The sequence below is a fragment of the Aplidium turbinatum genome, chromosome 3 (genome assembly GCF_918807975.1).
Source record: "Aplidium turbinatum chromosome 3, kaAplTurb1.1, whole genome shotgun sequence".
Lineage (NCBI taxonomy): Eukaryota > Metazoa > Chordata > Ascidiacea > Aplousobranchia > Polyclinidae > Aplidium > Aplidium turbinatum.
In genome coordinates, this window is record NC_137474.1 from 11381092 (window position 1) to 11396443 (window position 15352).

At 37.1% G+C, this 15352-nt stretch overlaps 1 protein-coding gene across 3 annotated transcripts; it reads right to left on the reverse strand.

Moving 5' to 3' along the window:
* Nucleotides 1–6728: 6728 nt before the first annotated feature.
* Nucleotides 6729–13768, reverse strand: LOC145766366 (betaine--homocysteine S-methyltransferase 1-like). Of its 3 annotated transcripts, none has more exons than XM_082578062.1 (8): nucleotides 13431–13768; nucleotides 11392–11583; nucleotides 10187–10349; nucleotides 9257–9430; nucleotides 8694–8824; nucleotides 7962–8059; nucleotides 7099–7178; nucleotides 6729–6858 (listed from the first exon to the last, which is right to left on the reverse strand). In XM_082578062.1, exons 1-8 carry the CDS (start codon nucleotides 13680–13682, stop codon nucleotides 6812–6814), a joined length of 1137 nt encoding a protein of 378 aa, XP_082434188.1. In that variant the 5' UTR covers nucleotides 13683–13768; the 3' UTR covers nucleotides 6729–6811. The 3 variants fall into 3 exon arrangements, with proteins under 3 accessions (XP_082434188.1, XP_082434190.1, XP_082434189.1); XM_082578064.1 differs by having other exon boundaries at nucleotides 7066–7178; nucleotides 13431–13767; XM_082578063.1 differs by having other exon boundaries at nucleotides 7033–7178; nucleotides 13431–13766.
* Nucleotides 13769–15352: the final 1584 nt, after the last annotated feature.

Below are 15352 nucleotides of genomic sequence, written 5' to 3' on the forward strand. Positions count from 1 at the left end.
GTGCAAACTCTTGTTGTATGAAAAGAGTAGAAAAGCAAACTAATGAAAAAAGTCGCTTATCGGCCAATGGTGACATAGTTTATTTTAAAAATTAGCCCACTACTGCTCTATAACCGATGAGTGACACAAATAGCTGAAGTGATTTGTTGTACAGCCAATGCAGACTAGCCTACAAATCTAGAAAATACGAAATCATAAAAAGTTAAAACAAAAAGATCAGCAACTTTTCAAGAAAATATACCTCCACACCAAATGAAAATCGCCTGACTTCAAAGAAAAGCTTCTTTTATAATATCAAAAAAAGATAAACAGAAGCCAGCTTTTTCAATCTTAGCGATCTCTCCAGTGCAGTGAAGAAAGTTGATGATGATCGCTTTAACTTTTCATTTTTCGGATTGATTTGGCTTTAATTTTTCGTTCGTTTGGATTGGTTAGCTGTTTTGTGACGTAAGTGATCAAAATGACAAACGAGACGAGTTTTAATTTTGAAACTCAAACGCTAAAGAAACATAATTTTTTCGCCAATCAGAGAAGATTGGATTTTTTCAGAAAATTATTTCTTTGATATCATAAAAAGAGTTTAAAAGAGGTGTAATTTGCACTTTTTTTTGCAGCATCTGAAGTTATTTGCACTTTTTTTGCAGCATCTGAAGTTTACCTTTTTCGTAATCTTTTTTGTCAATTTGCTGTTTACTATCATTGATTAATGCCTCAGTCTAGATCCAGTTGAAAAACACCTGCTGTTTACTCGTGTGCAATAAAAAAGATGAGATTAGAAAGTTGATCTGGCCGATTTCGCAGGGATGGGTGGCCTTCTCTGCGAAAAGCTTCGGAAGGCCGACCTTCCCGGGTTCGGCGGCTATGCTTATGGTGATGTCCTCGCTTTTATTTTCATTACAGCTCTCCTGATGTTCGTGCCACGCACGTGAAACAGACTGTAGAGCAACGTTCTTAACCTTTTCTGACCCGTTACCCCACTTAAGCATGGTGGGCATCTTAAATCTATTATTTGTCTATTAAATCCAATAACCTTGTCCATTTGCCCTGCAAGCAGTTCAAGGCGTTTATGTCAGAGAAAAAGTCGCACAAATAAGCAACCTTCGACAAGAACACGTTGTTCTGCATCTTCTCGTGAAGACTTCCAAACAGCAGCAGCGGTGGGATGGCGCAGCGGATAAGGAGCTCGCTTTCCAATCATGCAATCCTGGTTCGACTCCCGGCTTAAGCTGGTTGTTGAAAAAACACCGCTCACCTCTACCCAGGGTGTAACAAATTGGGTGGGCGTAGTTGCTGAAGGAAAGGCGGCTGAGAGAAAGGAACTGGCCACCCTACTCTCGTTAATGCCGAAGGCTTAGTCTAATGAGAACCTTATCTTCTCGTTCCCCGAGGCTTGAATCAAGTATGGGACTCACCTTTACCTAATTTGCACTTTGCATGGAGCTACATGTGCTTGAGACGTTGCTTTTTTTTTTGTTTTAACTTGTTGAACCTATATAAATTAGTTTGCATCTTTTGTGGATTTTTCTCTTGCTTTATGGGCCAATCTGACAGTTGTTTGAGGTACGACCCCTTCTTTTTCTTTCAATTTTTATACGAAATTATGCTAGCTTTTTGATAAAATAGGCCTACTATTTAACATTACGCAAATACAAAATTCATGTTTTTATCGCAGCTGATCTTTTAGCGGCAATACTGTCCGCTTTTCAAGCTAACACAAATGAAGATACCACAACTGCAGCGTCGGCAACGACAACAACGATGGCCGCTACGACGCACCCTGCAATTTCTCTGCTTGGGATCACAATTAAGCCATTTACGGGACCGGCAATGCAACTGATGCCCGGAGACGACGTAAGTTTTTAGTCAACAACAGCATCATGCAGTCTGGCAAAGTTCTAAGTCCATGGTTTTATCACATATCATGTGCTGGTGATTCCCAACCTCAACCTCCATATTGTAAATAAGCTGTTTATCCAGATGTTGCAGCATGGGAGAGGGTGTATTTTTCAATATACCTTTTCAAAAGAAAGGTGGCTTAAATTTTTGTTTGACTCCACATGTTTCATGGATTTATGTTACTGTAACTTTAATACAGCTAGCCTTGAGATGAGTCTTATTGCGGAAAATATTCAAATCGGGACTGCAGCTCTTGTGCCGATAAAATTATAATTGCTTAAAAAGTAACTTAACAAAAGCAAAACTTCATTTTGCCCATGTAACAAAATGTAGACATTTTGTGTGTAAACCTATATTTTTAACCGGGCCCATAATATAGCAACTTTGTATCTTACGTAACTTTGTTTTTGTAGATGACAGTTGTTGTGAACTGCCGCCGTTTCTGCAGAAAGCGCAGAAATGGAAACTACAGAATACCAAAGTGCAATAATAGAAGAGACCAAAGTGAGTTTTGATAAAAAAGTTTTTGCACAGATAAAAGCAAATTATTGTGATTGATAAAGATTGAATCTACAAGAGTTACGTCATATGTTGATATTTGCAATGTTGCAATAAAAACCACTGTTCGAAAATGGCCCATCATTCGCGGAAATGAAGGTTCCACCGTCAGAGTCTCTTTCCCCAGGAGCAAACGCACCCTGGGCAAAGTGGAAAACCTTGAATGAGACTCCAAACCGATGTTAACCGTACTGAACCGTACTGAACCGTACTGAACCGTACTGAACCGTACTGAACCGTACTGAACCGTACTGAACCGTACTGAATCTGCAATGGTAAAGTGGGGCTACAACACTGGCCCAGTTACATGTATACGTGGCAACAAGCCCCAAACACCGGACCATCTTATGTGCCCCCAGCTTCTCACCCAGTGCACCAATTGGGACCTTTCAATATACAACTCCGTTGCACAAAAATGTGTCGATCTGTGGTGTATCAACCAAATTTAGAAGACTCGATAGAAGCACAGCATGTTAAGCACAAAAATTCACATTAGAATCAAGTAATTGTCAGACTATGATAGATCGAAGCAACTGTACCTAGGCCTACAGGCTATTTCTATCATTTATAATTAAATATTGACTTCACAACATAACGGAGAATTATGCGTTATTTAGTTTTCAAAAAAACCTATTATATACCGCAGTTACTGTTGTGTTTGTCAGATAATAAGCAGTTGTCAGATAAGTAACAAACAACTTATTTGCTCTACAGATTTATGCATATTTTGTCGCATCACTCTGGACTGTTTGTCACAAGGAACATCTATCTTTTCCTGATCTGACCCAACAAGCACGTTTTAAGCCGACCTCCTTATTCAAGCCTCAAGAAAGTGCAACAAAATGTGAACAAAAGTACTTAATTTTACCAAAAGAAATTAATTCTAACATTCACTGAACATTGTCTTCATGTTCTGAGTGCAATGTGCAGGTTACATTACATTTCATATATTGACAAGTAGGCCTACTGTAGATAAAAATGAATACCACAATAAAAACCAAAATGAAATGCTAAACATTTTGACACCAATTTTTTTAATTTTTATTTCGGATTGAATTCATGTTCAACAACTTCAGAGCTGCTTAATTATAATCTACAGTTGCAAAACTTGATAATTGTTCTCTCTTTTATACTGCACACAAGATTAATAAATTAACGTTTCCAAAGTATCACTTACAGGCAGAGTGGCAAAGTTAGCCAAAGCTGTCTTTTTGCCTCACTAACGAAGTTTTTAAATTATTGTTGTTGACGTTGTGATCTTCTTACCAAAATTCCAATCAATGAAAATACTGTAGTTACATGTCAGATGTAACAGTAATTTTAAAGGTCGGCATAAGTATTATCTTTTATTTGTGGAGCAAGAAATATATAAAACAAATAAAAAACCGTTAGGTAATTCTGTTCTTTGTGCAGTTATTTTTAAAACATGAGCAATTGATTTTAATTGAATGCGCCATGTGACAAAAAATGAAAAAATATTTACGAAGTCCGATATGTTACAAACAGCGAATGTAATTTGAGACGTTTCATTTGTAATATTGCAGCAGAATTGATTGCTCAGTCATATGCAAGATAAGTAGGCTACAAACACGTTTTACATGCTTCTGGTAGGCCTACTGGTTTCTGGCTTCGTCTCAATGCTAACAAACTATTCAGGCAGCATTTCATGTTTTGATCGACATTTTATTGGTGAACATTTAGTTGCAATTGTTAAGATGTATCTAGGGGACTTGTATGTTACAGTAACCTTTGTACTACGAGAATTTGTGCGTTGTAGGTGGATAGACACTATACAAGAGCATTTCAAGAAAAAGCACAAATTTTTCAAGAGCAAAATTTTCTTCTCCGACCTTCTCTTGTATAAAAATTTCATCCTATTGTCAACCCACCTACAATTTACAAATTCTCATACACTACTTTGCCTATAGTCACGCCATTACAAGCCTTTAAGATTTTAATTTTTTACCATCTATGTAGGCTACATAAAAATGGCCGGTAATTTTTGATTTTATTATCAATTATTTCGATGTAACCAGCCCAATGTGATTTGTTATTGTTATAAAAAAACTATTATTATTTATTATTACATTACAGTATGTATATTTTTTATCAACAATAAAAAAAAACTACTCCTACTGACTGAATGGTCATTGGTTGAAACGTTTACAAGCAAAGAAAATGCTATTCATCTAAGCCAGCTTGTATGCTTAGGGGTTGTCACCCACCTATGATACGTGATTAACATATTTTTAAAAAATGACTTTTTTAAGGAAACGGAACGCAGATGTTTTCTTCTATAAGTGATGGATTAGAATAGCAATTACGATGGCCTATAACACCATGTAAAAAAAAGTTAGTTGTGTCAAGTTTTTAGTATTTTTTGAAAGATATTGCTGATTAAAACATGCTTCTAGCAATTTTTTTCCACAAGTGTCGTTTAAAAAATATTTATTTAAGGTTTTTGAACTTTTACTACCCTGTTTCTCAAGCTCTTATTCTAAGTTCCTTATAAGGTCGATAAAGTGTGACGTCATAGTCGCTATCATTTTAGCTTCATAATAAATTGTAGCTTGTATCATAACAACGGTCTTTGTTTGGTCATAGTGGCGGAATAGAGCAAGTACAGAAATTTCAAATTGTTTTTATTTACTATCAATGAAATCGGAAAATACAGAACTTAAAATGTTTCAATCATTCATTGTTTCTTACTGTGTTCTGTAAAAAGCTCTAGCCTAAATTGCAGATAAGTTGGGAATTGGATCATCACGTGAATGCAAACTTTCTACTGGTTGTTTTTAAAACTTTTTGCTATGTATGTGGTCTATCTATATGAGTAACCATATCAGACTAACAAGCGAAATGTGCAGTGAAACAAAGCTAGAAGCAAAGCTTTTATTCTTATGAAATGTATTTTGGTATGGAAATTAGTGACCAAGTTAAAAGCTGTGCACCTTATGTGATCTGCAGAACATATCAGTTCAATTTAGATGGCTGACTAAGAGAAAACGACATTTGATACTACAGTGTTTGCTATTTCAAGAGTTTGGAGAGAACCCCGAAACCATACAGAAGACCGTTGTTGCTATATGGTTGACAGTTCACGGTTTAGAAAAACAAAAACCGACATGACATTACATAATTACATATTCTTCCATATTATGTTCTATTGCACCTGTTTCGCATAGCACTCAGCAGCTGAGTTGCCACTTCTCAAACCCTTGAGCAAAAAACAGCATAAGAAACGGTAGTGTTTCAAGATGTAGAAAAAGTTTCTCATGACGAATTCACCATACCTAATACAGACATAAATTCAGAATTTTGGTAATAGGCTAAACGAAGCAATAAATTATCAACTTTTGGAAACAATGTGATGAAAGAATATGAAAAATGGTGTGTTTCTTGTACATAAAAAATGCATTTCCTGCACTCTCATCTTGATTGTTTTGATCCTTGTATGGGTGATTGGTGGAAGCGGAAAAGATGGTGAAAGGTTTCATCTTACCGTATATGGAAAGAAAATATCAAGGGCGGTGCATTTGCAACATGAAACACCTCAGATTTGTTTTTGCTATTTTGGTGATTAGTTTGAAGTAACAGAACACAATACATAAAAATTTTACTGCAACTAAAACTTTTGCTAAATTTTGTTACATGGTGTAATAGATAATGTTATAGAAGCAACGCATGCTGCATACTAGTTCTAAACTTATGTTTCAATTTATTTTAAATCGTTAGCTCACTATATGTCATGCATACCTACACCGGTGACGTAAGATAAAGGGTGAGACTTTCCAAAATTTATTGCACGAAAAAAAGTTTTGCAGATAAACGTTGTAGGGGAAATTTGTTTTCGAAAAGAGTTTGCAAGTTCTTGGAAAAAAGATCTTGTGAAGTTGCTAACAGACTCAACCTGACAGGAAATTATAACGTCACAACGATACACGAAGAAATCCAAAAATAACTTGATGTTTATCAGCTGGTAAAAAGGGCGTATTTACTTGTTGGTTTACGAGCTTAATTGCATTGACATAGTTATCCCGCTATCCAATTGACTCTTTGACGTTGTTTGCATATTCTCCAAAATTTATAAAATGTTGCCAACGAGGTATCAACCCAGCATCATTTCTTTGGAAAATTTCTTGTAGCATGTCTTCGTCATTACATCATAAGCTTACATTGCCAACAAACTAAACTTAACATTTCGTACATTTTTACATAGGCTGACTGACAACTCATCCAATGCTGTTTTATAAAAGCATCACAATCAATACACGACCGTTTGGCCACCAAATAAATTTATTTAAAATTACTGGTGTAAGAAATATCCGTTTTTGCCAATTTCCACCACATTGGATTACTAAACGTCTCCCATGGAGTGCTTTTGAGTTCCACACAATCGATAACCTATGTACAAACATGTTGTCACTGTTCAGCGTTATATGGAATTCAAAGCTTCAATCAAAATTGTCAAATATAATTGTAAAGTAATGTTTAGCTAAAAAAATTCTGAACCATTTTAAACGTAACTTTTTAGATAGATTTTCAACTGCTGTGGTTACTTCATTTAAAGATGTTTACCGTAATTAGAAATGTGACATTTGCAGGGTTTACCATACAAAAATAGTTTTCATTCTCCAAAATTACATTCTTGGGGGATCGAACACGGAGAACTGAAAGGTCTCCCAAAACCTGGTTTCAACTCCATCCAGTAGTCTTTGCAAGCTCTGTTTGAGCAATGGCAAGTTGAGCAATGAAACAGTGACTGCATGGTTGTAAACACACAGGTCTATTTTAGCTAAGGTTTTATCTTCAATTTTTTTGGCACCATGCGTAGACCTTTATCCGCAGAAAGTCAAATTGGGGTATTTGAAACAACTTTCTTGGTCGAAATAAAACAAAATTATTTATACGAAAAATAATTCGAAACGAAATCAAGGCGATGCTATTTTGTGTCAAATTCGAATGAAATTTCATTTGTGTTGGCATTTTTTTCTTGCAATTTCGAAATACTTTTAGCTTTGAACACTTCTACGTCTGAATAAGTGGTAAATATTGAAAATACATGGCCCAAGATCACATCCTTCAAATTGCAATGTGTTTTCTGAGTTCGAAATGGCTTGTGTCTTGCTTTTGTTTCAACTGGCAAAATACAGAAGTCCTTCACCAGGAAACTCAGCATTTGGCCACTCGTTTTGTTTCATTTTAAACTGAGTCGAAACAAAAACAAATTATTTTTAAAAATTGAAGTAGCTTTATTTTAAACAGCCCTAAAATCAAAAAATATATTTACAAAAGCCGCTTTTTAAATGAGATAGGCTAAACGAGAGAAAAATTAACTTTAAACACAATTAGCTAGCCTACCATTGACCATAGAGAAGAACTAGTCAACTACTATCTAGTTTTAATATTGATTCTTTAGCACTACTTTAAAAGAAACAAGTTTATGTAACTTATCAGTGAATACAAAATTTATAAGTTGCACATTAGTGAATTTCGTTACTTCTTACTTTTGAGCAGAATTTGATACTCGGGAATATGTTAAAAATTTTCCATCTGGCGGACACATATCGTTTACTGGAGGAACTTTATTCCGCTCTGGTTGCAACTATAAAACAATAAACAGCTCAGGTTTTAATCTTGGAACTGATTGAAAACGTGCTTACCGTGGCCGATTTGAGTTGGTAGTGCTTGGCTGGTCTCGATTCTTAATTTGTTCACTCTTTTTTCGTGTAGAGACGATATCGTTTGTGTTTTCACCACTTAAAACTATCGAGGCCGCTTTTACATTGTGACTGACAGTAAATTACCAACCACCGACATTATCTTGCTGTATAGCCGAGTGGTGAGAACCTTGGTAGCCTACGGCACTCGAAAGGGCGCAGATTCGACACCGCTCAAGAGCACGCGACCGTGTCTTTGGCAAAACACTGAAAGGTATGCCTGAAGGTGAACATGATGATTGGCTTCCATGCTTTCCTGACCACTTAATCTAAATCTTCAACCAACGGGCGTAATCTGAGATAGAAAAAACAAAGAAAAACGTTAAGCGTTGGATTCTTACTATCCACTTGTAGCCTAAATTATTCTCCCTAAGGCCAGTTTTACTTACACTTTGGTATATATTTTATTTTCTTATTTTACATACCTAATGTTAATTACCCTACTGCCGTCTGTAGCTCACCTACTACTTTGCGTTATTTGAAAATTAAGCCAGTGAAGCAGTAGCCTGTTTGTACAACCTCTTGTGCCATAGCTCGTATGTGATGTGGCTCCATTCCACAGCAGCCTCCAATATAACGAACACCCAACTCATAGGCAGATCTGGTAAATTGACGAACTTCAGCTCTTGTGCACACTCGAGGATCTAAAGCTGAAATATCAGACAGATTTTAGAATAAAAGGATCAAGTTTGCAAAAAAAAAACAAAAAAAAAACAAGAATATTCGACAGTGACGGATATCAGTAAATTGTCTATTCTTGATTTAATTACAATGACGACTTTCTCGTTGGGCTACTAGAAGGGAGAACAAATAATATAATCATGTAGAAACCATCAGGCATGAACCACAACGTTGCTCTCGTGCGCATCCTATGTCCATCGATGCCATTTTTAGTCACTGTTACGACCGGATTTTCAATTCAACAAGGATTGTTAGAAAAAGTAATGTGCTGTTCACTCTATCAATCTCGGTAACCGACTCTGCTTCAAAAGCCTTTGCAAGTGTGTGAAACTATCGAGAATAACCTATCAAAGGCTTTGTCAGTCCGAGGATTCAAACCAACCAAAACAAAAGTTTCTTACCAAACGGATATTCTGGTAGGGAAAGGTAGCCGTTAAGTTCGTTTTCAACTTCAGGACACCTCCAACCGAGAGGCTGACACATAAGAGGCTTGGATAAACCATGGTCGTCCAACGCTTTTCGCATCCTTTTCAAAGCCTTGAGCACGGAATCAAGATCAAACATACAATTCAAACCTGCAGAAATACGACGGCAGTGCTTTTAAGCATGGAAGAATAATTCAATTGAAGCTCATTTGCTTTCAAGAGCGACATTAAACGAAATAAAAATGGAAGTACATTTGAGTATTTGAAACTACAGTTGGTTATGACAAAATTATGAGTTTTGAAGCTGAAAAAGCGTTTTTGTTAGCGGGCTTTTGATCTTGAGAATCAGATCTGTTTCTGTTCATCGCTAAAATAACCAGACGGTGCGTGAAAAAAAGCACAAAAATAAACAAGGCTTTGAATAGTATCTGTTTATACAGTGCACTACATAGTATCCTAAGGGCAAAGTCGTAAATAACAATTATACAGCGATAAGCGAATGTATGATTGTATACGGCGTGGAAACATGACCTTTACTGGCTGGAAGTTAACAAGATGCAGAATGTAGATATAGTGACTAACGGTATGAGGCAGAAAATTTAACATAAGATTAGAAGTGAAGACATTCAAGAATCTCTTAGAATAGCAGGACTGAAAGAACGTAATGTCCATGACAGGTTGCGATGGTTTGGGCATGTTTGAAGAGAGGCAGAAATGATTACCTGATGAAAAGAGTATTGGCTACGAACTAGACTTGCTTAAATGTAAATTAACATAGCTATTTTCAAGATGGCAAATGAGCTTGCCCGATGTCGTAGCATTTCAACCGAAGTATTAATTCAATGAATAAATTAAAGTAACAAGTCCAGAAAACAAATTTTAAGCAAAAATTTCACAGATGATTACCAATAATATCGGCTCCTGATTTGGCCATTCGGACGGCACACTCTTCAATGGACACACCATGTAAATCTCCCGCAGGTCCTATCCGCATGGTGGCAGCAATGGGCTTTTTCGCTCTCTTCATCACATCAATGCAAATTTCTATTTCCTCAACGTGACCGAAAAACTGAAGAATTGCAATGTATTAGCTTGCTCGTTATAATGCTGTATTGGTGTGATACGTCTTAGGAATTGTGTTTTAAAATCTAAAGTCATTCTAAAGTTATTCTCATACGGAAACATGTAACGTTTGCGATGATATGGACATGTGGAAAGCGTGTCTAATGACAAGGCGCTAGTGATGGCAAAAAAACATTTCTGTCGTGGTAAAGAAAATTAGAAGACTAAAAAAGAATTGGTGAAAAAATAGATCAGTATAAGAAACTTGACTTGAATCAACCCTAACAAATGAAAAGCATGGCAAAAGGGCTGCCAAAATAGGTAAAACTCTGCTAGCGGGAACAAGCGTCAGGTTGTTCCAGACAATTGTTCACCTAATCAAACGTCATATAAAAACCGTTCAGGTCTACTGAATCTTAGCGTATTACGTCATGGAATTTTTCCTAAAAATGAGCCAAAATTGCACCATCGTTCGTAAGACTTGTGTCAAACCTGTTTAAACATGAAACATGGCATCACCACCTTTGAACACCTGTTTGAATTGCGTGACAATGTCTTTCACTATTACGTCACAGTACTGCGTACGTGAGTTTGAGATATTAATATATATTCTGGTCATTCGTGAAATGGTTGCTTGAGAGTTAGTCGCACATTTAACTGTTTGCTTAGTGCTTGCTAGCTGGACAAAAATTCCGTCTTTATCTAAGTAGTTTGTTCTGTAGTGACAGGTTTTAGTGGCGTACCGTGTTGCGTCCCATTTTCGATAGCCGCGGGCTAATTTTACAGAAATACAAATTTGAATAGACGTTTCAGAAGAGTGTTTCTCTTTCGGTCATTACATACAGACGAACGGATTCGGGAATCTTATGTTACAATTTTCCCACGAAGAGATTATGGTTTACCGCTGTGACCACAGGTCTCATCACAAATGAATGATGATGACGACAGTAAGATGCAAAAAGTCCTTTTTTACGCGTTTCCATCGATATCTAACTTTGGAAATAGGCTACCCTGTACAACAATAGGGTTGTAGAAACGTTTTCACTCACCTCAGCCATCACAAAATCCACATCGTGCGAAATAAACACATCAAGCTGACGGTCGAATTCCTTTCTAACTGCTGCTTCACCCTTTCCTGTGATATAAGATTGAACTGGGGATAACGCTCCACAAACAAGTGCATCACCTTCATTTGCTACTTCCCTTGCCATTTTGCATGCAGCGTCGTTAACATCAACAGCCTGAGAAAGACAACAATAAATGTAGGCTATGAATCAACTATATACAATAAACTATAAACTATATACAATAAAATATATACCGTACAATAAACTATGTACTATAAACTACATACTATATACTATATACAATAAACTATATACAATATTATATGAATATGAATAAATTCATTCCAAGTGCAAGCATGTGTTTTACTAGAAAAAACAAAATTGGATTGATAGATTGGCCCAGAAAATTTATTGATCAAACATAAATGGAAAAGTGAACAAACAGCAGATTTAACTTATTCAGAACTTCTTGCGTATGAGGTGATATAGCAGTCACGGCATCCAGGCTACAGCCATTGCATTGAGTGAGTTGTTATCAAGCGCTGTAAGGTTGACATTTTCATTTCAAGGTCTGCAAATGGTGCATTGATGAACAGGGCCGTTGAGAGAATGCTTTGTGCCGGGTACTAATGAGATCCTCGGGCCCCAAATCAACACAATTCAATAAAAATGTACTAAATTCAAACAATACAACGTAGGCTATGGTATATTCTAATTCATGGGCCCTTTAGAAAGGTTATGGACTCCTAAAACCATGGTTCAAAAGTACTCCCTGAACCTCTCCTGTCAACGCTACTGGTGATGAAGGATGTGCTGTGCAGTGTGGGAGGATGATCCACACACACAGGATGACGATTCGGCAAGACCCAATTCAAACACATCGCAAATAAAACGTCCCATTCTGCAGCGAAGACGATTGAGCTTTACCCAATCTTTGCGGGGGAAACAAACACACACATTTTTTTGTTTCAAAATAAAACATCCCCAGGCGAACAGACGATTTGCCAACAAAGAAAGTAAAGCAAAAAAAATTGTGCTACATCGAAGCGACATTACAGAAATTTAAGCTTCAAAGAATATTCGACGAATTCGGTATCGAATAGCTTTAACCAACATAGGCTACGTTTTGAATAGGTATGGTCGGCAGGGTTGACAAGAGATCCAGGAAGGCCCGGATTTAAGCGGGGGGCAGAGGGTACAGTTGCCCCGGGGCCCCTTTTGAAGGGCCCCCGAAGTGGAAAAATGTGATTTTGTGTTGTTATTATTATTTCCTCTCAGCCTTTGAAGTTTCTGCAAAATGCTTCCTTTTTCTTTCAAGGTTAATTTTTAGTCACAAGGTGGCGACTGAGCTTGGCATAAAGGCATTAGCAACCCTGTGGGTGACTTTCAAGTTACCTTGCAAAGTTTTTCGCGCTCAATTTTTACGCCCCCCCACCGATCTAAAAGGTCCCCGGACCCCCATCAGTTAAACTCGCCCCTGGATCCAGGAGATATTTTTGGAACCGGGCCCAGGATCAGGATGATATTAAGCAGCCGAAAACCATTCAGTTTTTTTGGAAACTTTGAGAAGCCACTTCCTTTTCTAGTTATAGTAGCCTACCCAGCCTGCGTTTATACCCATTTATGTTTTATCAGTGGGCGAGTGGTAATACCTACTTTTTGTAGAAAAACTAAGCCTGTTCCTTCTTCTGAAGAGATGTTCTAATTTGGGGCCGGAGGATTCTATTCGTACCCGGTCCGAATTATTCTCTTAACCGCCCTGGGTGTTGTATACTAGTGTAGCCTACCCTACAGGTAAGGCTGTTGAGAGGATAATTTGGGTCCGATACCAATGAGATCCTCGAGCCCAGAAATCAAGACACTACCGTACTGAGAAAAACGCAGTATATCTAAAGAATACACAGTGGTTTCGTGCCCTTTGGAAAGGTTAAGGGCCCCTAAAATCATTTTGGGCCCAGGTCCAAAAGTACCCTCTAGATCTCCCTGGACCTCCCTGTCAATGCTACTGCCTACAGGCTTACCTTGTACGAAGAGGCGTCACAATGCTCCATCATTTCATCAGATGCGTAGAAGCATGGAGCTTGGACTACATCAGATCCGGCACGTAAGTATTCTCGTAAGAGCTGACGAACCGCATCAGGATACAAAATCACTGCTTCTGGTGTGTAAGGACCTGCCCTACAATATCCACGCTTTTCTAAAGTCATGCACATGCTTCCATCTCCTATTACAGGTCCTTGGGTTAAACGTTCTAATAAGCCTTTTCTTGACATATTACAATGTTTGAACGTATAAAATCTTACCTCAAACCCAGAGACCTGAAAGCAGGGCTAGAAAATTATTACCCAACAAGTTTTATACAACTTCTAAAACAATCTACGTAGATAGGAAATAAATTGACAGCAGCCTTAGGCTAAGTAAGTTAATCATTCAATAGATTGCACATTTGCACAACATTAAACCAACTCTTGCGAAGTGTCGAAATGTTTTGACAAACTCATATCAACATATGCAGCAACGAGTTGAAGTAGTGGCTATTTCTGTATATCAACTTCGTCTGCAATGTGACCTGTTCTCTCGTGATAAACTCACACTTTCTGTTTTATATAAAGCCATATGGTTTTGAAATTCTAACGCAGCAACTCGATTTCCTATTTCTAACAAAGCGACTGTGGTAGAAATAATACATTGCTCTTCCACGTGGTGCGTTTGGCAACAAGAATTTAAAGCTAGCGTTTTTTTGCAGTACTTTTGCATGAATGTAACACAAAGCAACAAATCCCAATTCAACTCCAACGTTGTTTATCTTTGCATGATGTTCATTTTATGTTTTACTAAGCAATGTTTGCACAAAGTCTGACTAAGAGTGAGACAAACGGTCTAAAAAAGATTATTTATTGTCTTGAGGCTTTCAGCTTTCACCTTATTGAAATATTGTGTTCATAGAATCAATAAAATTTATGTCTCTTTGAGCAGCTAGTTGAGCAGGTTGAACGTGCGTTGTTGGATTACCCTGGACGTGCAAAGAATGCAAACATTCTAGAAGCGTTGACCAGTGTGCGGCAATTTGTAGTTTTTGTCATGAGAAACTTCCATCTGGTAACGTTTCTCACATTCATAGATTATATTGAAACAGTGACGAATTCCGGGGGGAGAGTCACTTAGGCAATAATAGCATTTTTTTGACAAATTTTACTTGCAAAACTATACAGGTAACCCACGTTTCACCCGCCTTGCTATGAGACAACGACAGGAGATGAGACGAATTCGGACAGTATTCGCGTAACCAAAATAAATTATACCTATGTTTGTTTGAACTAGACTTAGAGCACACAGCCTATATAAAAAAAAGGCATTCCAATAAAGTAAAATTAAAAAAATACAATAAGTATAAATAGCCCATTGATAAAAATGGGTTTATTTATACATTTTATGAAGAAAGCTCCCATTTTCTTAAAACTTGTTTACTTTAAATTAAAATTAAAAAAAAATACAAAAGCAGACAATGCTCAAACCGAAAATTACAAACCATTGTTTCTGGTATCCATAGCCGTAGGAAAGTAAAACATTTTGGGGTGGCGAACAAAATTTGCGTCTTTGCAAGTATATTTTTAAAAGCGCAGCATTACTCACAATCTGGTATAGGGGAGAATCTCCATCAATGGGACAAATTTTGCGTTTTGCTCATTTTTTTAATTTTGTAAAGAAATGCAGTGCTTTTTTACAACACTGATGCCAATGCATTTTTTGTCAAATAACACTTGGTTTGATTTCATTACTGTATCTCCAGTGGTTTAGAAATAACGCGCAGTTTTTAAGGTTACTCAAAACGTCCCATTGTTGAATCTGGCTCCACCATTGGGACAGGCAATTTCTAACAATGGGACACAATTTATTATCTGTGTAAATGCATATTATAAACTTTATATTCACTTTGTTATTG

Coding starts and splice junctions, on each gene's coding strand:
- LOC145766366 (XM_082578062.1), bottom strand. CDS start 13,682: ATGTCAAGAAAAGGCTTATTAGAACGTTTAACCCAAGGACCTGTAATA. Junction 9,431..10,186: donor ATCAGGAGCCGATATTATTG/GTAATCATCTGT, acceptor GTATTTCTGCAG/GTTTGAATTGTATGTTTGAT. Junction 7,179..7,961: donor GTATCAAATTCTGCTCAAAA/GTAAGAAGTAAC, acceptor TTGCTCAAACAG/AGCTTGCAAAGACTACTGGA.